The following is a 24,702-nucleotide window of genomic DNA, read 5'->3' on the forward strand; positions in this document are numbered from 1 at the left end:
TTCCCAAGTATTAGATACCATTTGCATCCACAGTATCAAACTTCAGGAACATCCGAGAGTGACCGACCAACTTAGTATCTGTTTTAAACCGGTTTTGATTGGTGGTAATTAGTGAATTTGAAAACTCAAATTTAGGGAATTCAAAGCAACAATTAATGTACACCCGTTGCATTAGGTATTATGTAATTTACTATTTTTAACTGAGGTGATATGATATCTTTCTGTTGCCAGCTCAAATACTTGGTTTGTGATATGTTGAATATATTAAAGGTTTGCCTAGCATGTCATTGTTTGGGTTGGATTGCCCAAAGGACGCAAACGTGAAAGACAGTCTCCTCTATTGAGACAGCACGTCTGCTTTCTTCATCAAGAATCCAAGTTGGAGGGGCCAAAGAAAGATACCAAGTTAATTACTAAGTAATACAGACAAATTACTGCCTAAATCCTGAGGGAATTTTAGGTTTTATTCTAAGTGGCAACTAGTGCAAATAAGATTGCCCTTGTGTTTATTGTGTTAATGTTACAAAGGAGAAGCAACAGGGCAGTTCCTGAGTTTGGGTATTTTTGGACGCCAGAGGGTTAAGGAAGCTGAGTTCATCCCAGTATCCTCCTGCCCTTTCTACTGGGGCAGCTCCCGGGGCTCTGGAGAAATAGCACATCTGTTTGAAGACAAACACTGCAGCCAGTGACAGCTTTTAAATAAGCAGCATTCATCAAGGGATAGCTGTAAACCGGTCCAGAGGAGTGGAAAACTGGAGTGGCTGTGACTGTTGCCTGGGAGCTCACACCCAGATTTATGAACCTAAAATAGATTTTAATATATCCACGTTTAATGTTTTCTCCATGTGTGTTTGCTGTGACAGTCTCAGCTCCAGGCTCTCAAATGCCATGACTTTCATGTTCCATTTTCCCCCAATTATAAGACGGCACGATCTGGTCTGGTAGAACGACACTGGCCCAGAAGTGCACAGGCCTGTGTGCTATTTTTACTCATCACCAATTTGTTCTAGAACTTTATCAACTTCTCCTAGATTAATATTCCTTTTAAAAAGTTGGTAGAAAGATATAAAAATATTTTTTAAAAGTTGGAAATGAATCATGTCCCCCAACATAATGAATATTCATTTTTCTGCCTTTTAAAATTATATTTCATCTGTTAGCTTTTTCATTATCTGAATAACTAAACACACGCTTCCAAAATTTTAAATCATTGCAATCATAGTGTTCACTTTTTTTTTTTTTTGCTTTGTTTTGTTCTACCTCACCCTTCCACCCCTATTTTCCCTCTGGTGAAAAGGATATGATAAAAATAAATGTTTGGAAAGTACAGCCAGGTCTGGAGAAAATTGCTATAGGATAATTAGCTCAACTGCAAGTGTTGTAAAGAAAGTTTAATGACAATTTTAGAAATATCTTGGGGCCTTGTTATCATTTGATCTTAGGGGGTTTCTTGGGAACAAAACGTCTTTGAGTGGGGCCTCTGGTGCCTTATTTAACTTTTGCTTTCTAGTATACTCTGCATTGCCTCTTGCTGGGTGGTAGGAGTATATAGTGTTTTTATTATGAATCATAACAATGATCTGAAAAGCCCAGGGCACAGAGCGGAGGATAGTTTATAGGTTAGTGAAAGTAGCTGTCAGATCCCATTTGAGTCCACATTTCATTTACAACCCTTATCACCAACCCTGTTTACTTAGGCAAATAGGAGAAAATCTGATTGTGCCAGGAGGAGTGAAGACCATCGAGGCCCACTCCCGGATGGTGATCCCTGGAGGAATTGACGTCCACACTCGTTTCCAGATGCCTGACCAGGGAATGACGTCTGCTGATGATTTCTTCCAAGGAACCAAGGCGGCCCTGGCTGGGGGAACCACCATGATCAGTAAGAAGCTTAAAAATTATCATTGTAGTGCTTAGGAAGTGTGAGAGTTTGCAAATAAGTCTGTGTTGTTTGATTCTCTCCTTCTAAAACTTGTTGTCCTGAGCCACAGTTCAATCTACCAAATAAGGGGGTGAGGATGTGTTAACAATTTGTCTTATTTATTTATGCTCATTTTCTGTCAAATTTTAAGTTCTCCCATTGAACTAGAGAATATGGTTCTAAGGAGTTTTGATAAGATGAATGGCTTCTTGCTTTCTCTCCATGTGGACTTTTGTCTTCCTTGACCCCAGAATGTGATTTGGTTTTGAAAACACGGCATTTGAAGTCATCTTCAATGCCACCAACTTTAAGCCATTAAGCATAAGTATTTGATTGAGATTTTTAGAAAAATTCCAAAGAGTGCTTCTTTTTAGAATGAGGATGGGGTGCAACAAATGAAATGTTGAAGCAGGAACTCCTGTTCCTCTGATATGAAAATCAAATGGAGGCGATACTCTCTAGGCTGAGTTTAACATAAAAGGAATTGGGCAGTCCTGTCTGAGGGGGGACCCACAGATAATTGTCTTTTAGATACGAAAATTTCTAACACCCACAGCTGGGTGCCCCTTATGTATTGCTCCAAGGGCTTTGTGCTTTTTTTGTTTGTTTGTTTGTTTGAGACAGAGTTTCTCTCTTGTTGACCAGGCTGGAGTGCAATGGTGCAATCTGGGCTCACTGCAACCTCCGCCTCCCGGGTTCAAGTGATTCTCCTGGCTCAGCCACCTGAGTAGCCGGGACTACAGGCATGCACCCCTATGCCTGGCTAATTTTGTATTTTTAGTACAGACGGGGTTCTTCCATGTTAGTCAGACTGGTCTCGAACTCCCGACCTCAGGTGATCTGCCTGCCTCGGCCTCCCAAAGTGCTGGGATTACAGGCGTGAGCCACCGTGCCTGGCCACTTTGTGCTTTTTGTTTGACTAAATCTGAACTGTATTCACAGCGCTGTGACACAGCACACATAATATTAAGAGTTTGCTTGTGAACTGCTAGATTCCAGCATGCCCACTGATTGTCCTTTTGAAAAATGTCATTTTGTTTTTGAGGAGGTGGGCAAGCTGCATAGTGGCCCGTCAGATACATATTTTAAAAAACAGATTGCATCCAAGAGTGACCGTCAACATGGAGTCTGTCATATATGAAAAGCTAGCAGTTCAGTTCAGAAGAGGGTCTAAGTAGAAAGAACTTAGCTATTTCTGCTATAGAAAAACCTTTGTTACTGGTTATTTTTCCGAGTGGTGGTCTTTTTGCTTGTGGCTTTGGGGTCTATCTGGAAGCTTCTTTTCTGTCTTGCCTGAGCTAGAGGAATGTTGCTCTGCCATCCCCTCCTAGCCTGAGTTCCCCTGCATTTTAAATCACAGCTCACCCTCTGGCGTTCTCTCTGTCCTGGTCTTCAGGGTCTGAAGCATCAGGAACAGCTCTCTCCTGTTTCAGCTTTGTTGGCACCACTGAGAAAAGCCTCCAAGTGTAAGCCTTGTGACTTGTGTCTTGCTGCACACGTTGCCCTCTAACCTCGTGGGTGCCATTTTCCAGGGATGTCGGGGGGACCTTTCATGCACACCTAGGGAGCGCAGAGCCTGCACCTTGTCAGTTGCTGGAGAATCACTGGCACCTGTGGGAGTTTCTGCCTCTCCTCCAGGGTGGGCTATGGAGAAACACTTGAACTTGGAGAAGCTTAGACTGTTCGGGCGTCAGCCGGGAAGGCCAGGTCAGGGTGATCATCTGCCTCAGTTTGGAGTTCACAGGGAGACCCTGGAGGCCCCTGGATTGGTCGCAGAGAGTCAATAAGCCATTAAAAACAATATTTCTCTGGCTGGGCGCCATGGTTCATGCCTGTAATTCCAGCACTTTGGGAGGCTGAGGTGGGTGGATCACTTAAGGTCAGGAATTTGAGACTAGCCTGGCCAATGTGGCGAATCTACTACAAATACAAAAATTAGCTAGACATGGTGGCATGCTCCTGGAGTCCCAGCTACTCGGGAGGCAGAGGCAGGAGAATCTTTGAACCCGGAAGGTGGAGGTTGCAGGGAGCTGAGATTGCACCACTGCACTCTATCCTGAGCAATAGAGTGAGACTCCATCTGAAAGAAAAACAAACAAAAAAATTCTTGAGTGAATGGTCAGTGTCATCTATCACTGGAGAGGGAAATGCCCCCAGCCAGGAGTTAGGAGTCTGGAGTGCTGGCCCCCTTCCGACACTGACTTGCTGCGTGACCTGGAGCCACTACCTTACTCTATGCTCTAGCTGTGCGTCTGCAGCGAGGGATTTGTACTAGATGACTCTGGAAGTCCTTTCCAGCCCCCTACATTCGACCATTCACTGAAACTCAGAGAGCTTTTTCCTCTCATCAAGTACACTTTGCTCAGCAGATACAGAAAGGCCCTGTTTTCTCTCACACTTGCTGGAAAGAACCCCTCAGCCCACCATATCCTGTCCTGCGTTCCTGGATCTGCCTCTTCCCTCCACACGCTCGCCCTGCGCTTTGGCCCCCACTCTTGTTTTTGACTCTTTCCTGCCTTCCCTTCCCCACCACAGGAGCATCGCCTTCTTGCCACCAACCTGAATTTCTCTTTCGTCTTCCTGCTCAGTGGCTGTGGCCTTTTTTCCATTGATCCAGATGGGTTTCTTCTGTTTAGGGATGAGGGACATACCCCTCTGAGTGTGGCACCTGGCCCAGGGAGCTCAGAAGAGTTAGCAGATGGCCTTATGGGCAGGTGGTCCAGAAAGGGGAGTGAGGAGTCTGACCACCTGCTCTGCTTCCTTGGCCAGAATGCTATGGCATTTGCACGGAGGCTGTGTGATGCGATCTGGCTATAGAGTGGGGCATCCAATGAGCGAACCTCAAGGAGTAAAAGTCGTCAGAGGGGGCAGTGTATGGTTAGCATTGTGACCCCCAAATGCCATTGCTTTTATAGCCTGAGAAAAGTACTAACTACTCTTGCAAATAACCACCTGTGGTTACTGACCCCCGTAGAATTTCTGCTAGCCTGCCTTTCCCTGGGGGAGGGAATGGTAATAATACAGATGAGGAACTGAGGAATTTTTTTCCTTTTTCTGTTTGCTGGCCAGACATTCTGCATTGCTTTAAGTGAGTGAGTGGCTGGGATTTGCTTCATAGAGAAGGAGGTCTTGCAAAGAGAAATAGCTTAATGCCACTTCATTGGCACCTAAGACCTGCTGCTTTCTTTGACTTAACATATTGAGTCCAGAAAGAAATGCTTGGGGCACTTTGAAAACTTCACAGGCCCACTGCTGCTTGCCGAAATAAACAATTGAAGTGAATTGGTACAAAAATCTCCCTCTTCCTCCCAACTCCCCGCCGCCCCGCCCCTGGGCACTCCACTCTCCTGGCTTTCTGGCCTTCTCCAGACATGTCACCAGGTCACCTGCCCTCACAGGTAGATCCTCACCTGCCTCCCTGCTGGCTCTGCGTTTCCCAGGTCACAGGCCCTGGAGGCTCCTTTCTGTCTGAGATGGAGCCACATGTAGAGGAAAACACAGCCAAATATTCTCGGTTTAAAAAAGGAGATGGCATGTCAGCAGCAGAAGATAATATTATTGCCATTAAACAGAGCCTGCTATTGAGAATTGCACAATGAGATCTTTATGAGGCGGACTCAGTGTGGAGCAGGGGGAACGCCCTTTGCCCTTTCCACCCAGTGGTGGGTGGGCAGAGACTGCAGACATACCCTGCAGGCGGCATCCAGACTGGCTGAGGGGTTGCGGGGGCGGCCGCATTGCTGCTTGGGGAAAACCCTACGGACTTCCCAGGGCCTTCATGGTCATTCGAGTTCAGGATCTCAGAGTTTCTAGGAAGCAGCTGGGAACAGTTACCTCTATTTTATAGAGGGGAAGACTGAGGCCGGAAGGACAGACACGACTTGCCAACGCTTACCCTGTGCGTCGGTGCAGGTAGCCAGGTGTGGAACATACACCTGTAGCTCTGGCCTCACCGCTTGCCATGGGGCCACCTTTGCTCTCAGCCTCAGTGGCCTCATCTGCAAAATGGGGCAAGTTTTGACAAAGGTGTACTGTGGTGGCATCACAACAGCATCTGCCCAGTAGTGAACACTCCCACGTGGTAGCTATTGTCATTCCATCCTTGCTGGATACTGGCACCCTCCCATCTCTTGTACATTGAGCTCTACTCTCCCCCACACAGCCGGAGAAACAGGCCCAGCTGCCGCAGGGCTTGACCTGAGCATTCACTGAGAGCTGGCGCTGTCTAGGTGTGGCTGGCGGACTGTGTGCTTTGTGTGTTGCTTCTGGGGGCTGCATCTTGAAACATTACACTTCCTGGGTCCCACCTTACCTGGTTAAAGTAGCAAATCTGCTGGTGGGGACTGTGACTCTGTATTTGAATCTGGTGCTCGAGGAGCTTTTTGAAAGCATGACTTTCAGGGGTCCATGCCGGATCTGCACACTCTGTATCTCCAGGGCTTGGGAACCACTGCTCTGAATGTTATTTCTGCTCACCTGAACTCCAGGCTTTCCCTAGAGGATGTGCACCCTCAGGCACAACACACCCAGCAGGCTTCCTGGTCCCTGGGTAGCACTGCACAGCAGAGATGGGGATTGGACTCTAGCAGGGAGGAGTAGGGGAGGTGCTGCCGCCGCAGGGCTGGAAGGGGCCCTCCCTCCTGAGCACCAGCCTTGTCACTTCTCCTCTGGCTGTGGCTCCCTGGATGTGCATCAGGCACCTCCACCCAACTGTCCCCAGTCAGACTCCCTGTCTGCTCCTGCTGCTTTTCCGGTGCCCAGTCCTGGAGAGGGCTCCCTCGAGGTTGTGCTGGCGGTATCTGCAGAGTCATCCTAGCATCTTCATGTCCTCGTGCTGCCTTGAGTTGCTTTCATCTCTATGTTACCTCTTGCACTCATTCCCTTACCCACACGGATTTGACTTTTGTCACCTCTTCCTGGATTTTGGCCCCGGTCCTCTGAGGAGTCTTGCTGTCTGTCCCCCACCTCCTGCCTCTCACCAGGCTGTTTTTCTGGCGCAGCTTTCATTGTGCCGCCTTCTTCCTCTGAAGCCTTCAGTGACTCCCTCTTGCTCAGAGAATCAGCCCAAGTGTCAGAACCCTCCACGACGTGGCCTATTCCTGCTGCCCCAGCCCAGACTTGCATTGTCATCTCAGCCAGGGATGCTCTCCCTTTCTTTCCCTGCCTCTAGAAGCTTCGTCAACCTTGGTGGCCCAGCCTGGGTGCTTCCCATTCACTGATCTCCTGTGATCTGTGGCTGCTGTGTGGCCCCTTCGCAAACATTGGGCTTTTATCCCACAGCCCAGGTGGCATTCAGCCTTGCATGTGGTTCAATCATGGCCCCTCTGTCTCTTACATTTTCCTATTCCTTGCCGCCTGGGCAGCCTCACTCCTCAGAGGCACTCTGTTAATGCCCATGGGTGAATGAATGAGTGAATGAATGAATGACTGAATACACTAACGATACTTGATATCCTGCTTCCTCTGAGTGATGCCAAGAGACTTAGTGTCACAAGGAGGGAGGAGGGTTTAGGTATCCGACGTGGACTGTGTTCACCCTGATGGAAGCAGCCGCTTGCTCAGCAGTGGCTCCCTCTGCAGCCCCAGCTCCCTGAGTCCCTGTGGTCAGCTCTGGTCATGGTGGGGGAGGGTGGCAGAAAGGGGAAGCCCGGAGCCCAGGCATGGCCTGTGGTTGTGGACGGGACAGCTCCCTCTGTCTGGGCTGTTCTTCAGAAGGGGGTGGGAACGGCAGCTCTCTCATTGGTCCTCTTGCGAGAAAAAGCCTGCTCTCCAAGTACAGAGGGTCACAACATGGAGAAATCACATGGTCCCAGCACCACAGTGGACCCAGCAGTCATTCCCCCACATGCCTTGGGCTTGTCCCGGCTCTTCCTACTGAGCCTCACCATGGAGGCAGGAGGGCTGGGAGGAAGGCGAGGTGGCTTCCTGAAGGGACGTGGCTCCTATGTGTCACTGCGGTACATCCACGGCTTGTCATTTGTTCATCCATGTGGCATGTGGGTTGCTCCCTCCTTATGGCGAGTACACATGTGTGAACGCATGCACACACTGTAATATGGATGTGTCTGTAATTGATACTTTGATTATTCCCTTTGCAGCACTCATTTGACTTGGGTTAGAAAGTGTTTACAAAAACGCCCGACCACATCAGACCCAAGTTTCAAAGTCCAGGACCAAAGTTATTGCCACAAAATCTGCCTGTGGCCTGGCGATTAGAAAGCCACGTTATCCAGTGGGCCATTGGTGTGGGCTGGTTCTCTGTGCTCCTCCCCTCGTCCCCTCAGTCTCCACATGGTTGAGGCCACACATTTCTCCTAAGGACACGGGTGCCCTCTGCAAGCAGACGCCGGGGGCCTGGGTCCACTCAGGTGTCACTGCGTGAATCTTGGCCTTGAATGGCTGGACTGGAAGAATCCATCCTCCCCTTTGGCATAGTTTGGGCCGATCTAATGCCTGGCACTGAGCAGAGTGGAGGGATCTCCTAATGCCTGGTGCAGTGCAGAGGAAGGATGACGGAGCATCCTGAGAGACAGCACAGCTCTTCCCAAAGGTCCATCACGTACACTTTACCGAATGCTTTTCTCATGAAGGGAGTCATTGGGTTGGGCTAGCCAGGTAGGCTGGGTAGGCCTGTGGGGGTTAGGGACTTCTAGGCCCTTCCAGAAGCAAGGGCATCCCTGAGTGGGTGTCTAGACTCTGTTTCATGGACATCGTGGCAGTTATCATACTGTCCCACGGTTTCTTGCCCCCACCTGGCCCTGGGAGCTGGCAGTTACAGTGCTGGAAATGAGCCTGACTCACTGGGGCGGTGATCTTCCACCCTTCAGGTGCCCTCATCCCAGTTCCTGCTCTGCCTATGGCTGTTGTACATGAAGCCTGGAGAGTCGCAGCACTGGGGGTATCCCAGAGCCTAGTTTCTGACTTGTCCTAGAGCTGGGTCACACAGACTATTGGGAACTTCCTGTCGATCCTGCTGGCCTGATTGACAGCTGGAACCAGGAGTGGAGGTGGGGCCCATGGGAATGCCAGGCTCCAGCAAGTTCTGCCTGACCTTTGGATGTGAGGGTCAGGCATTCAGTGGTCGGGTCTCAGGGTTCCTTATTGCTAGATGAAAGCTTCCACGACACACATGTGTCTGAATGTGCCCTTGTCCTATGTCCTGGCTGAGTGAGTTGGGCAGAGACTTCTGAGGACAACGATCGTGGCCTCTCCATTTTTCTAAGGCCCCTGCATGCCCAGAGCTGGCTGTGGGGGCAGCCGGAGAAGCTGCCCAATGAGTCTGATGGGAGCCAGACCTGTTACTCCTTCTACTCATGATAGCTTTAGCATCGTTGTCCCGGGGCAACCCTTTCTCATGTGAAACCTTGCATGGAACCCCCTCCACCTGAGACATGAGACTGATGAATGCAGAACTGCTCTGGTTGGAATGGTGGGTGGCGGGTGGGCTGTGGGGAAGCCCAGATCCTCTCCGCTTTCTCTTTGTCATCCCCCCGTGGCAGCCCCTCTGCCTCTGGAGAATTCCAGAGCTTGGGGAAGCACAGGATGGAAACCACTCCATCCTGGCACTGCCTCCCCCTCTGCCCACCTCCCCTGCAAAGCTTGCAATGCGACTGGTCCTGGTGTAGCCTCCATGTTGAGTTGTAGAGGAAAGGGTGTTTAGTAAGCAGGCACATACCCACGGAGTCGCTTAAGAAAACACCTAACCACACTAAGTTTTTAGTAGTTTCGTTTAATATCCCTCTCTTTGTTAAGACAGGAACCAGGGTAGAGCGCCTGTTTCATTTTCCCTGCCTAGGTTTTGGTTGGTTTTCTTAGCTTTTTATGACAGCCCATAATAGGTGAGCATTGTGCCCTTCTTTAAAAAATTAATGGTGCAGAGAGTTTTATTTATTTATTTTTTAGAAACGGTGTCTCACTCTATCACCCAGGCTGTAGTGCAGTGTTGCGATCATAGCTCACTGCAGCTTTTAACTTCTAGGTTCAAACAATCCTCTTGTCCCAGTAGTTGGGACTGTAGGTGTGCACCACTACACCCAGCTAATTTTTTACTTGTTAGTAGAGTTGGGGTCTTGTTATGTTGCCCAGGCTGGTCATGAACGCCTGGCCTCGGTTGATCCTCCTGCCTTGGCCTCCCAAAGTGCTGGGATTATAGGTGTGAGCCACTGTGCTTGGTACATTAGTACCTGTTCGGTACATTAGTTTTTTGTTTTTATTTTTGGGACGGAGTTTCGCTCTTGTTGCTCAGGCTAGAGTGCAATGGCGCAATCTCGTCTCACCACAACCTCCATCTCCCAGGTACAAGCCATTCTCCTGTCTCACCCTCTGAAGTAGCTCGGATTACAGGCACGCACCAACATGCCCAGCTAATTTTTTTGTATTTAGTAGAGACGGGGTTTCACCATGTTAGGCTGGTCACGAACTCCTGACCTCAGGTGATCCACCCGCCTCGGCCTCCCAAAGTGCTGGGATTACAGGCATGCGCCACCGTGCCCGGCCGGTACATTAGTTTTAAAGGGAAAATTGACTGTGGGTGGCCAAGGGATTTGTGTTTTCTGACTTAACCATCCATGGCTCTGACCCCAAGTCACCCATTAAGGGCTGTTTCTCCCTTTTTTTTTCCCTCTTCCTCCCCAAGCTGACCTTTCTCTTTCTCTTAAGAAGTGATTACTGATTTCTTTGGGTTTTGAGGGTTCTGTCTTTGACTCTCTGTGATTGTTGGGTGAAGCCATTTGCCCAAATTCCTTGCTTTTAGAGCGTCTTAACTGCCATGGTAATGATAAAGGGGAGTGACAGTGAGTAGAAATTAGAGTTCTTTCTGGTTAACCCATTTGGGAGGTAGCTTTCTTTGAATATGACTAAGTGTTCCCCCTAATGACAGAGAGGATGTTGCTGGGGGTTGGGTTGCGGCGGCTGAGGCTGCTGTCCAGTTAAGAGAATTTTGCAATGAGCTAGGGCAGTGGTTTAAAAACCTTGACTGCACATTAGAATCTCCTGGGGAGTTGCAACAAAATGCAGAGACCACACCTTCTGATTGTTCTAGGTGGACCTGGCATTGGTCGTTTTGAAAGCCTCAAGGTGATAGATGGGATTAAGAATCATGGATCCCAGTGCTTGTTCTGATAGGTGGACTTCTGTTGAAACCGAATCAATGTCTGCCAAGATTTTCTGAAACCCAGAGCTGCCCTCTGCTCCCTGCTCTGTCCTTTCCTCTTCATGAAGGGAGTGGGATCACACTGTTGCGATCTGGCCAGGGTAGATTCTACAGCCAGATGCTCCCCAGAAGCTTAACCATGGAGGGGCTGAGCTAATTGTCACCAGAAAGAGCCTCCTCCTTCAGTTGCTGTCCTTGGTGTTCGGGAAGGTTTTACTTGGCTAATTCCCTAAAAGGGCACTGGTTAGGACTTGGAGTAAGTGGTGATGAGCAGGAGCAGGGCTGGCTGGTGGGACAGGGTGGGTGCCGGGGGCAGAGGGGAACTGGAATGTGGACTGCTGTCCCCAGCCTGTGGCCACCTGCTGTGCCGGTTTCCCTGAGAAAACCATACTGTCTTTAGGTTGAATCTGTAGTGTTTATGACCTAATCACTCTCTAATGATAGGTCAGGACTGGAATCTTTCCTTGTGGGGAGCCTGTGAGACAAAAATCAAAAGGGCCTGATAATAACATAGAATCATGGACTCTTAAGGCAGCCATTCACCTCCTTCCCAGCCCCCCTCCCACAGCTGGGCACAGTTTATTGGACCAGGCTTCAGAAGATGGGATTGTAAGTAACTCAACAGGACAGGATGGGAGCGCTCCAAGAATCAGATCTAAGTTTAACTTCTCTTTCTAGTGCTTTCTGTTTGAGTGTGATCATCCTAATGTGTTTCTAGATGGCTATTTCCACATCTGTAAAATGGAGACAACCAATTCTTATGTCTTAGGGCTATGGAAAAAGTGAGTTTTTTTGTGCCATACTATTGAAAAGTAATCATTGTGACACCTTTGGAACATGTGTGAAAAGATCTCCCTCTCTCTCTCTCACATCTGTCTATATCCATTTTTATCTTTTTGTCATCTATCTCTATCTATCTATCTATTAATACATATTTATCTAGCATGACCTGGGATAGGTGAAGTCTATAGCCAGGTGGCCACCAGAAGCTTACAAAATGATCATCTACCAAATCTACCATCTATCTATTTCCCTACCTACCTATCATTTATCTAATCTATCTATATATTGATATATATCTATCTAGTCTATATCTATTGATATGACATCTATCATCTCTATTTAATCCATCATCTCTATATCTGTTGATTATCACTTATCTGTTTTATTTATCCTAATCTATCATTAATCTATCATCTTTCTAATCTATCTGTATATGTCTATTGTCTATCTAATCTATCAATTGACTGTTCGTCTGTTCATCTTTCATATACCAAAGATGCAGTTGCATGCCACCTGATTCCAGCTGGGTTATCTCACTTCACTGTCACTTGGTGAGATCAGGAAGAGGTCTCAAGGATTGTTTCAACTTCAAGCCCGTGTACATGAGTTTGTGTTTTGAACATAGCAGGAAAAACAATGATGTATAAGAAGCTTTCTTATTGGCTGGGCATCGTGACTTATGCCTGTAATCCCAGCACTTTGGGAGATTGAGGTGGGAGGATCACTTGAAGCCGCCAGGAGTTCAAGACCAGCCTGGACAGCAAAGTGAAGCGTTTTCTCTACCAAAATCAATCAATCAATCAATAACTAAAAATAATAAAAATAAAAAATTAGCTGGGCGTGGTGACACATACCTGTAGTCCCAGCTGCTCGGGAGGCTGAGGTAGGAGGATTGCTTGAGCCCCAGAGTTTGAGGGTGCAGTGAGCTATGATTGTGCCACTGCACTTCAGTCTGGGAGACAGACCCCATCTTAAAAAAAAAGGTATAATGTTGCTTATAGGGCTTATAATCCTCTAAGAAGACTTCTTATGCAAGAAAATAAAAATTTTACTTTTTGCTATTTTTTTTTCCTCCTCCAAATAATCTCTGGAGAATTTGGAGCCTGATTTTCTTGACAACACATCTGGCCCTGCAGATGTAAAACAGTGTTCCCAGAAAACAGCCCATCAAATCAATAACTCTTGCTGTCTTTGAATTTTCAGGCTTTTTTGGCGTTCAATTGAGGCCAACTTTGTAAGTGTCTATTGCTGTGCTGTTGAATTCAAGCCCCTCCGTTTTTCATGGTGGATTCCTTGCATTGTCTGCTAGGGGGGTTGCATTCCTCACTGAACCAGACCGCTGCCCTCCTCCCCCCTGCCCTGCAGTTTGCTGAGCTTCCAGGCAGGGCTGCAGGGTCATGCTGCTGGAAGTATTGGTGACAAATTCTTCCCCAGTGGGTGTTTCGGCTAAGGAAGGATTTAGTCATGTAGGGCCTACCATGCCCAGCAGTGCAGCGTGGGAGAGGCCTGGCAGAGGGCAGAGCTCTCTTCTCTCCAGCCGGGTGTGGCTGGTGGCTCCTTCCTCTTTTGTGGTGTCAAACCAAGGGATAGTATGGACCCAGCAGAACTGAAAGCAAAGGGAGGACCCATTATTAGCCAGTTCTGGCAAAGGTGAGCAGCTTCTTTGTGTGGACAGGCACATCTCATGCCTTTTTGCTTCAGCTGGGAGTTTTTTTTTTTTTTTATTACTGTTATTTATTTATTTTGTGCCTTAGCTCATTAGCTGCAGAAATCACAGGGGATGAAAAAGCAGGTAGGACGGGTCCATTCTTAAAGCAAGGAGAGAGTTGAGTGAGGAAACTGTCCCTGAGGCCTTGACAGATATTTTGGAGCCAACTCTGAGCCCAGTGAGGGAGGACCTAATCTCTTGGTGCAACTTTAGCTTCAGAGTTTTAAATGGAAACTGCGCAGAAAGCCACAGCTTGGGCACAGCATTGGTGGCGTGTTGTTGTGTCACTTTGCACAGTTAGATGGGGCTTTAGCCCTCTTTGTAGGATGAACGTTTAGGTTCTTGTCCAAACAAATACACTTCTATATCCTACTAATAATTATTCCAGGACAGCAGTGGAAACCAGGGCTGTCCTAGGCAAACCCAGGCATCCATCACTCTAAAGGACCCATGTTGAATCCTCTTGTCCTCCAGTGAGCTCGGGAAGGGGATGACCCTAGCAGTTGCTCTCTGGACCTCTCCACAGACCTGCTGGGAGTCATGGGTGGGAGTTGTATGATTCCGTCTTTTTCACAAGAGATGGTTAGAAGAAAGGAGTTTGGAGGGAGCAGATAATTGATATCGTTTATCGGGAACCTGTGGGACGCAAGCCCTGCATACACCATTTCTAATCCTTCCATCAACCCTGAAGATAGGTAGGCTTATCCTCCTGTTATAAATGAAGTAATGAGAAGTCCAGAGAAGTGAAGTGACTTGCCTGAAGCCACAGAGCCTGCAAGTGCGAGGGCTGGGATTCCAATCCAAGCCCTGGGCTAATGGCCCTTGCAGGTCCTAGAATGCGAGAGGAACGTTTGCTTTGTAGCAGTTAGACAGCCTGCTCATGAAAGCTGCTTTGTGCCCAGGCTTGTGCCAGGTGCTTTACAACAATCCCAGACACAGCACCCACCTTGAGTTTGCCCTCAGGTACAGGGCTCCTATCCATCCTGGAAGAACAGAAAGATTTTGGTGTTCAAGTTTTATCCTGCCCTTCTATCCACCTGTTATTTAAAAGTACTTTTTCTGTAATATATAGGGAGAAAATGATCAGATATCATACATCTCCTACTAAGTGGGAGGCTGCACCCAGCATGGAAGATGCTCACCAAGACGGTGGTATATTGGGTGTCTCTTCTGTCCTACAGAAGCCCTGGACTGATGCTCTAGATCTCCCCTTGCATCCCAGAGGGGGATTTGGAGAGCAATGAAGAGGAGTAACTGATGCCATGCATTCATCAACTGAACTTAATCCTTCTTCTGGGAGGCCTGGTACCTTCTTCCACGCAGGGCCAGATTGAGCTGATTTCTGTCACATAGGCTGCTTCCAGGTTGCCTTGCCCTTGCCTGGCTCTCATCTTTTGCATTTCTCTGAATCGCTTTGGCGTGGGCTTTTATGAGGTTCATTAGGCTCAGCACCTCCCATGTCTGCTTGGGAAACACCACGGGCAGATGGCATTTTTCTTTTCTTTTCTTTTTGAGACAGAGTCTCCCTCTGTTGCCCAGGCTGGAATGCAGTGGCTTGATCTCAGCTCACTGCAAACTCCACCTCCCGGGTTCACGTCATTCTCCTGCCTCAGCCTCCCAAGTAGCTGGGACTACAGGCGCCCGCCACCACGCCCAGCTAATTTTTTGTATTTTTAGTAGAGATGGGGTTTCACCATTTTAGCCAGGATGGTCTCGATCTCCTGACCTTGTGATCCACCCGCCTCAGCCTCCCAAAGTGCTGGGATTACAGGTGAGAGCTACCACGCCCGGCCTCTTTTTTTTTTTTTTTTTTTTTTGAGGCGTGGCAGAGACAAGGAGGAAGATCAGACAATTTCTCAGAGTTGGAATTGTGTTCTGGGTATTGTTTTTCTCCTTTATGGAGATAATCCAAGGAGAAACATGAAGTGTAATGGAAAGAATTTGAGGCCCAACCTTCTTGATGATGCATCTTCATGGAGCTGGGAGACCTTCATGCCAGTTATCGACTCTGCTGCTTATTAGCTCAGGCTCGGTGCCCCACGGCTTGGTCTTGGTTTTCTGAATTGTCAGAAGCACCTGGATCAGCATGTCTTGCATAATAGGGTTGCTTTGAGGATCCAGGGAGGTGGTGGCCATGGCAGGGCTTGGACAAATTACATGTATGGGGGAGTAGCCCCTTCACCCCAGTTTTGCTCCTGATAGTTGAAGCTTTTTATAATGACGCGTGGCCACTGGGGTATTCTAAGGGCTACATTTGTTTTGTGGCTGTTGCCTTCAGCAGCCATTGCATTACATCATCTACCTCTTCTCGTGTTCTTCTGTCATCGAGAATCAATTAAAATGGTCAGCATTGCTATGAAATGGTTTATTTTTTTGTGGATGTTTTAGAGCTCCTCCTCTCCATCTCCTGAATTTCTTTTCTTGCTAAGCCTATTCAGCTCTGTTCTTTAGAGAGTTCTTTTCCCCCCTGCTCTATGAAAACACATTTTCCATGTTAAAAAAGGAAGATTCATGTTGCTGTACTTAATGCTTCATGTTTTAGAATGTTAGTGCCAGCAGAAAGCACCAGGAGACACCCGATGTGCCCCCACCTTGGTGAGCACCTTTCCCCCCAGGCACAGTCCCTGCTTACGGGAGATTTGAGGCATTTGATCATTTTCTCCCTTTAGCTTACAGCACAAAGTACTTTGAAATAAAGATTGGCTCGCAGGGCAGGTTGAAGCTTCAACACCAAAATCTCTCTGTTCCTTGCGGGTGGATGGGAGCCTGACACCTGATTACAAGCTCCAGGTAAGGGGCGGGTTTGAGACTTACACCTTGTTTATTGCAATCTTTCTTTCATTTTGCAGGCGGTGGGGGTGGGGGAATGAAAGCCCAGAAAGGGATGTGGCACTCGGGCAGGATGGGGGCTGCTTCTGTGCTTTTTCCCCGCTGTGCGCATTCCTAGCTGCGCAAGTGTCGTGCATGTGCGTTTAGCTCACACCCAGCGGGAGTGCCATTCTTGTGAAGGAAGCTCGTTCTCTACCGAAAAGCTCACTTTTCAGAGAAGAGCTGGAGAAGGCCTGTTGTCCATCTTAGTCCTGAAATATGAGTTTTCATTCCATGGCAAGTCCTTTTAATGAAAGATGGACTGGAGAAGCTGATGCATAGAAAAGAAATAGGTTCTTTTATGTAGAGGGGGAAAGTGCCCACTCTGCGGTATTTCCTGGGTCCTGTGGCTTGTAGGCATTTGAACTGTTTTGTCTTGGTTCTGAGAGAGTCAGATGATTCAGAAGCTGTGTTCTGCTGAAGATTCCTGCCTTCTTGACAGAAATCCCCTATTTTTGTGGTCCCCCTGGCAGGTAAAGGTGGCCCCTACTGACTTGTAGGATTTCTGTCCATGATCTCCTCTTTGTCTTTAAGGTAATTTGCAAAGGACACACTATTCTTGCTTCTCCTTAGAAATGTCATAAGGGATTTTCAAAGAAAGAAAATTTCTGAGTAAGAGTATCTCCCTCCCCTCCCCTCCCCTCCCCTCCCTCCACTCCTCTCCCTTCTTTTCCCCTTCCCACTTCCTCCTTTCCTTTCTTTCTGTCGCTCTCTCTCTTTCTCATTTATGTTAGCTTACATGAGTATACTGACTCTAAAAATTCTTGATCGCACTACTGCACTCCAGCATGGGTAATAGAGCAAGACCCTGTCTCAAAAAAATAAATAAATAAAATTTAAAATCTTAAAAAAATTTAGATATGATTTGTATACCCTCAGATTCACTCTCTGAAAGCGTATAACTCAGTGCTTTTTAGTATATTCACAGAATTGTGGAAGCATCACTACCATCTAATTTCAGAACATTCTTACCACCCCAAAAAGAAACCCTACCAATTATCAGCTGCTTCCCGTTCCCCACGTCTCCCCTTGCACCCCTAACCCATGGCAACCACTACTTCATTTCTATAGAGTTGCCTGTTTTGGACATTTCATATAAATGGAATAATACAATATGTGGCCTTTTATATCCGGCTTCTTTCCCTTAGCATGATGTTTTCAAGGTTTATTCAAGTTGTAATATGTATCAATACTTCATGCCTTTTTATGGTTGAATAATATTACATTTATGGGTAGACCACATTTTGTTTGTCCATTCATTGATGGATGGCATTTGGGTTGTGTCCACTGTTTTGGCTATTGTACATGAATAATGTACATTTGTGGACAGGCATTTGTGTGGACATATGTTTTCTGTTCTCTTGGGTATATACCCAGGAGTGGAATTGTGGGGTCATGTGGTCATTCTATGTTTAATTTTTTTTTTGGCCATGTTACTGGCAAATATGTTTAACTTTCTGAGCAACAGTCAGACTGTTTCCCAAAGTGGTTGTGCTATTTTACACTCCCACTAGCAGCGTGGGAGGGCCCCGGTTTCTTCGCATCCTTGCCAACACTTGCTATTGTCTGTCGTTTTGATTATAGCCATGCGAGTGGGTGTGAGGCGCTGTGTCATTGTGGTTTTGATTTTAGGTTTTATTTTGAGGCCAGTGCACTCATTCACTGACTCCTAGTCACATTTATTTTGACCTGTGATGTGAGAACTTGGTTTGAGTGTGTTTTCCCCACCCTGTGCTGGCACATCTGGTGTGGCAAGTGCAAAGATGTTCGTAGAGATGAGAACGAGTACCTGCAACCAGGGGTCCCCAGAAAGGCAGGCCTCTCAGCTCTCCCCACTGAGGACCCTTGAGCCCTCCCTCTAGGGCCCACCATTTGTGGCTGGCTGGAATGGCTACCTCCACATTCCCTTGAGCCTGGCACCGCTCCTCCAGATTTGCTCTGATCTCACCACATGGCTGAGAGTAAATCCTGTTTTGCTCCCTTTTGTGAGCCTTCTTCTTTCTGCTTCCTGATGGGGTGGGCAGGTAGGTGGTTCCACGCTGTGGAGGGAACTTGGCAGAGGCCCTGTTAGCCTCTTCCTCCAGTGTCACCCTTCTGACAGCACACAGCCTGCGGGGTCCAGGCACTCTCAGCCATGATGTGGACCATCTTCAGGGCCAGTCCATTCCTGCTGCTGATGGAGACTCCCTCCTGACCTCCAGAGGGCAGAGGAATCAGAATAGTTTCCTTCTACATTTGTAGTTTGTGGGAACCATTGCTCACAGCTGCTCCCTCCTTGGATGCTATACCCTCACTCTGTAAGATAGGGTGGGAAATGTCCCCTACTTTACCCATGAGAGCATCGTAGAAGGGAGAGGCTGAGGGACTTACCCAACTAGTATGAGGCTGAATGAGGACTCAGATCCTGATCATCTGGCTCCGGGACCAGCACTTAATCCTGCTGGGTATGTTCCTGGGCCCTCTCTTTTTTTGTTTTCTTTTTTGTTTGTTTGTTTTTGTTTTGAGACAGAGTTTCTCTCTGTCCCGCAGGCTAGAGTGCAGTGGCACCATCTCAGCTCACTGCAAGCTCTGCCTCCCGGGTTCACGCCATTCTCCTGCCTCAGCCTCCCAAGTAGCTGGGACTACAGGCGCCCGCCACTATGCCCAGCTAATTTTTTGTATTTTTAGTAGAGACATTGTTTCACCGTGTTAGCCAGGATGGTCTCGATCTCCTGACCTCGTGATCTGCCCGTCTCAGCCTCCCAAAGTGCTGGGATTACAGGCGTGAGCCACCGCGCCTGGGCCCTCTCTTATAGGAACTTCAGGTGCTAATGTTGCGGGATTTAGGAGGACGAGAGAGCCCTTGGGTTGAAACAGGAGAATTTTTACTGGGTGTACTCAGGCCCAGCTGACTTATGTTTAAAAGAGTGGGCCTGGAACAAAGACAGTACTTGACTTTTACATATATTTTATAAAAGGGGGTGAGCTAGCTTGAAATAAGCTCATAGTGGTGTGAAAGCAGGGATATTGAGGCAGGACAAAGACAGGATTGTATATGACTGTTGCCAAGCAACCTAGATGTTTGTTATTTAGGTTTGCCTGGGCCAAGGCTTATTTTATAACCTTTATTATGGTACCCAGGCAGCTGTAGTTTAGGCTTAATTAGGTTTTTTATGACTTTTGTTGTATTTTTTAGATAAAGCAGAATGCTTGAAGTTACTAGTTATAGAGAACAGGAATTTATAAATTTATTTTATAAAACAAAGGAAATTTTTTTTTTTTTATGTTGAGGGACTGCTGCGAGAGTTTTTAAGAGCATATTAGATAATATTATTAAGACTTTTTTGGGTCTGGGCTGTGCCTGTTGCTGCCTTTGGGATAAGTTAGCTTAATACAGGAAAACTTATTTTTTTAATTTTATATAAAAATTCTCCTGTTTCAACCCGAGGTCTCTCTCGTCCTCCTAAATCCCGCAGCACTAAGCGTGGTTCCCTTAAGTGCACTGGATTCAAGGTGACTTTGTCCTTGCTTTTGGATGTTTTGGATGTAACAGCAATGAGACGGCCCCTCCCAGAACTGAGAACGGAGAGTATTGTGCTAGACACCTGAGGCTGCAGTGATGTGGGCTGATGGAGGGGTGTCAAGGAGAAAGGATGTGGTCACCTTCACGGCACCATCACAGCCTTTGGTTTAAACAAAGTGAATTAGTGTTGTGGTTTCTGCTGCTAAGAAAACCCTGTTCGTTTATTCATTCACCTATTCATTCATTCATCCATTCATTTATTCATTTATTCATCCATTCATCTATTCAGCTGACATTTATTGGCCATCTGGCAGGTGCTGATCTGGGCATTAGAAGTACAGATAAGGTCCTCTTTGCAAAAAACTTCTTGTCTGTTGGGAAGACCTACAAAGAAAAGATGAAAATGAAATGTGAAGAGTGCTGTACTAAGGTTCTAGTGGAACAGAGAAGAGAAATCTTCAAAATCTGCCTGGGAGAGCCAAGAGAGGTTTCAGCCAATAGGTCCTATGTGAGCTGACCCTTGAAAGCTGGCTCAAATTTTATCCTGGGGTGGGTTTCACCCGTGGGGTGGGCAGGAGAAGGGAGTGTCCACCCAAGAGAGAGATGTGTGCAGAAGAATTTGGTAGGTGAGAGTCTGGTGTATTTTAGAATTTAGACTCTGGATTTGGCCATAGGATGTTTGAGTTCTACCTTCATGGCTTGCTAGCTGGGCAACTGACTTTTCATTTCTTGAAGCCACAGTATTCTTTCTTATTTATTTATTTATTTATTTATTTATTTATTTATTTATTTATTTATTTTTTGAGACAGAGTCTCGCTCTATCTCCCAGGCTGGAGTGCAGTGGCCTGATCTTGGCTCACTACAACCTCCACCTCCCGGGTTCAAGTGATTCTCCTGCCTCAGCCTCCTGAGTAGCTGGGACTACAGGTGTCTGCCACCACGCCTGGCTAATTTTTGTATTTTTAGTAGAGACGGGGTTTCACCATATTGGCCAGGCTGGTCTCGAACTCCTGACTTTGTGATCCGCCCGCCTTGGCCTCCCAAAGTGCTGGGATTACAGGCGTGAGCCATCACACCCGGCTCTTTCTTCTTTATTTTATAGTGGTAACATACATAACACAAATTTCACCACTCGAACTATTGTTAAGTGGGCAGTTCAGTGGCACTAAGTGTATTCCCATTGTTGTACAGTCATCACCATGATCCATTTCCCGAACTTTATCGTCATCCCTAACTGATCATCATCCCTAAACTGTTCCCATTAAACACTAACTCCCCATTCCCACCTTTCTCTAGCCCCTGGTGGCCCCCATTGTATTATACTTGTTTCTATGGATTTGACTGTTCTAGGAACCTCATGTAAGTATATATACATACGACATTGCAGAATGGCCTCAAGGTTCACCCATGTGATAGCCTGTGTCAGAATTTCCTTTTTTTTATGGATAATATTTCATCATATATATAGACCATATTCTGTTCATCCATTCATCCATTGATTGAGAGATACATGGGCTGCTTCCACCTTTTGGCTATTGTAAATAACACTGCTATGAACATGAGTGTGCAAATATCTATTCAAGTCCCTGCCTTCAACTCTTGTGTGTGTGCCCATAAGTGGAATTGCTGCATCATACGGTAATTCTGCACCACAGTTTTCTGATTTGTAATATAATTTCAGGGTTACTGTGCAGCTTAAATTTGATTGAATGTACAAAGTACTGAGCATTGCCTGGCACATAATCAATAGTAAGTCGCATCCTGAAGGGCCCCTTCTAGCCTCTCCTTAAAAGTGAACCCTTTAAAGCAAAAGCACTTTTAACTATTTGGATGAAAAAATACCTCTTCAAATGTAGTGCATGGTTCTTAAATGGAGGTCCTTTTTTGGCACTTTTGTGGAGTTTGGGTGAGGAGTCAGATGGCCAGATTTGCATAGTGAGGTGTGATTGGGTCCTGGAAAGTCATGCCAGGGAGCAGGTGAAAGCCAGTGAGTATTCTGCCAGGTCCAAAGGCCCAGTGGCCAGTTTCCATCTGGATGGGCCTGGAAGGCTTCCTGGAGGAGGGGGTAGTGGACCCAGCTGGGGAAAGAGGAGGTAAAGGAATGGGTGAGAACCTGCCTGCCTCATCTTGAGAGAGGCTGAGGAAGCACAGAGCTGGGAAGGTAGCCACTGGTCTCCATGGCCACTATGCTTTCAACATGCCTTTGCTGCAGGGCTGATAAAAAGTTGGACATTAGCTATCTTCATCTCAGCCTACTCCCTGTCAAGTCTTGCTTTTTTTTTTTTTTTTGAGACAAGAGTCTTGCTCTGTCACGCAGGCTGGAGTGCATTGGTGCCATCTCGGCTCACTGCAACCTCCACCTCCGGGGTTCAAGTGATTCTCCTGCCTCAGCCTCCCAAGTAGCTGGGATTACAGGCACGTACCACCACACCTGGCTAATTTTTGCAATTTTTTTTAGTAGAGACGGGGTTTCACCATGTTGGCCAGGCTGATCTCCTGACCTCAAGTGATTCACCCACCTCGGCCTCCCAAAGTTCTGGGATTGCAGGCTTGATGCCTGGCCAAGTCTTGCATTTACCATGGGAAATTGTTGGCATGGTCATCATTTGGTCTGCTTTAGTAGAGAGTATCTTTTATGTTTCTCAAAGGCATTATGTTCTGCGTTGTAAATGTGTGGAAATCAGTCACCTAGTCACCTGAACTTCCATTTAGCATCAGGTCCCTGGCCATGGGACTTGGGCAGGAGTACAAGGGCTGGCCCATCAAGTACCTCAATATATTGCTCCCTGATGAGGGAGGGGTCAGAATACATGTTATCACTACTGTTTAACATGGTTCTGGATATGTTAGCCAGTGTAATAAGATAGGAAAAATAAGAAGTAATAATAATGGGGAGAAAATATAAGATTATTACTATTTTTTTTTTTTTTTATTGCCCAGGCTGGAGTGCAGTGGTGTGATCTTGGCTCACTGCAACCTCCAGCTCCCGGGTTCAAGTGATTCTCTTGCCTCAGCCTCCCGAGTAGAGTAGCCAGGATTACAGGCACCTGCTACCACAGCTGGCTAATTTTTATATTTTTAGTAGAGATGGGGTTTCATCATGTTAGCCAGGCTCATCTCGAAATCCTGACCTCAAGTGCCTGCCTCAACCTCCCTAAGTGATTATTAGTATTTTTAGATGGTTTACTTTAGCCATTCAAAGGAATTAAATGAAGAAATACTTGATCTAAGAAGAAAGTTTATTAAGATGACTGACTTAAAAATAATGTATTAAAAATTAATAGCTTGCCTATATGTCATAAATAACCAATCGGAAAATATAATTTAAAAAATCCATACACAATAGCAACATAAAATATAAAATTACTAGAAATTATAAGAATACATTCTTATATATGGAACTCAAGAAGAGTCTGAAATAAATTAAAAGAAATGCTATGTTAGTGAACAGAAAAATCCAATACTGTAAAGAAGTGTATACTTTAGATTAATTTTAAAATTCAAAACCTCAAAAGGTAGTTGAGTTTTTGTTTTGTTTTCCATTTGACCAAATGATTCTTAAGTTCAGGTGAAAGATTAAACAGGTGATAAGAACCAAAAAATATTCAAAAAGGTCATAATGAATAAGGCTGGGAGACCACTACTGGCTAGATATTAAAACAAACTGTAAAAATATAATAATTAAAGCTGTGTGGTACTAGCTCCAGAAAAGACAGCTATACAAGCAGGTTAAAGTAGAAAATCTGCAAGTGTGACTAACTGTATCTAGGTATTTAGTATATAAAAAAGGCAACATTTCACACTCGTGGTAAAATTGTAAAATATTCATAGTATTATACTAGAAGTTAACTATTTTGAAAACCAAAGTAAACATCTTACCTTAGTTCATATACCAAAATATATCCCAGATGGATTAAAGAATTACATTTAAACAGTAAAGTCAGAAGAGACCAGAAGAAAATAGAGATGAAAAGCCATATAATTTAGATATTTCAGCAAAGGCAGAAATCAGAAAAGATGGAGATGCTTGATTACGTAGCAGTTAAAAACATTACTAACAGTATAATAATAAAAGGATAACAAGAAGTAGGACATTCAACTTGCAATATATGATAAAGGGTTGATGCATTTAAAATATGAAATCTTAACATTTTAATAAAAAAGCATGCTTTAATAGAAGAGGTAAATGGTATGAGCAAGGTATTCACAAACAGGAAATAATTCCACCATTGAACTATAAAAAATATTCAACTGAATGAGTAATAAAAGAAATACAAATTAAAGTTTCACTGAGCTAAGTTTTTATCTACTGAACTTTCAAATATTAAAAGGGGTTAAGTAAGCTGAAAAAAGTGAAACTATGTTGGAGGATTCACTTTTATCTGTTTTATTTAATTTCTTTTATATAAATAATGCTTCAGGCAAATATGATAAACTTAATAAATGTCAATTCTGAGGGGGAAAGAATAAAGGAGTTAAATAAGTAGAAGTTGTAATACCCGGTGTTGGCTAGGTTGTAGTTAAATGAACACTCAAACTGCTGATAGGTGTTTACGTTGGCACGGCCCTTTCTGGAGGGTAATAAGACAGACAGTATCTAACAAGAGCTGTAAAAATATGTAAACAAAAAAATTCATACCCCTTGACCCAGAGTAATCTATATGTAAACATTTAGCTCTAAGGATGTTCATTGTAGCATTATTTATAATGAGGAAAACAGGAAATGAGCTGAATGATGAAAATTGGTGACTGGTATAGTAAATTATAG

General features: G+C 45.9%; 1 protein-coding gene across 2 annotated transcripts in view; it reads left to right on the plus strand.

The window, feature by feature from the left end:
* DPYSL2 (dihydropyrimidinase like 2) overlaps window positions 1-24,702 on the plus strand; it is a 122,890-nt gene that overhangs the window by 47,310 nt on the left and 50,878 nt on the right. For both annotated transcript variants that reach the window (XM_032144501.2, XM_032144502.2), the window contains exon 3: window positions 1,698-1,882. In XM_032144501.2, the coding sequence (XP_032000392.1) occupies window positions 1,698-1,882 (185 nt within the window). The remainder of the gene's footprint in view (window positions 1-1,697; window positions 1,883-24,702) is intronic.

This window comes from Hylobates moloch, unplaced genomic scaffold (genome assembly GCF_009828535.3).
Source record: "Hylobates moloch isolate HMO894 unplaced genomic scaffold, HMol_V3 SCAFFOLD_22, whole genome shotgun sequence".
In the NCBI taxonomy this organism is placed as follows: Eukaryota; Metazoa; Chordata; class Mammalia; order Primates; family Hylobatidae; genus Hylobates; species Hylobates moloch.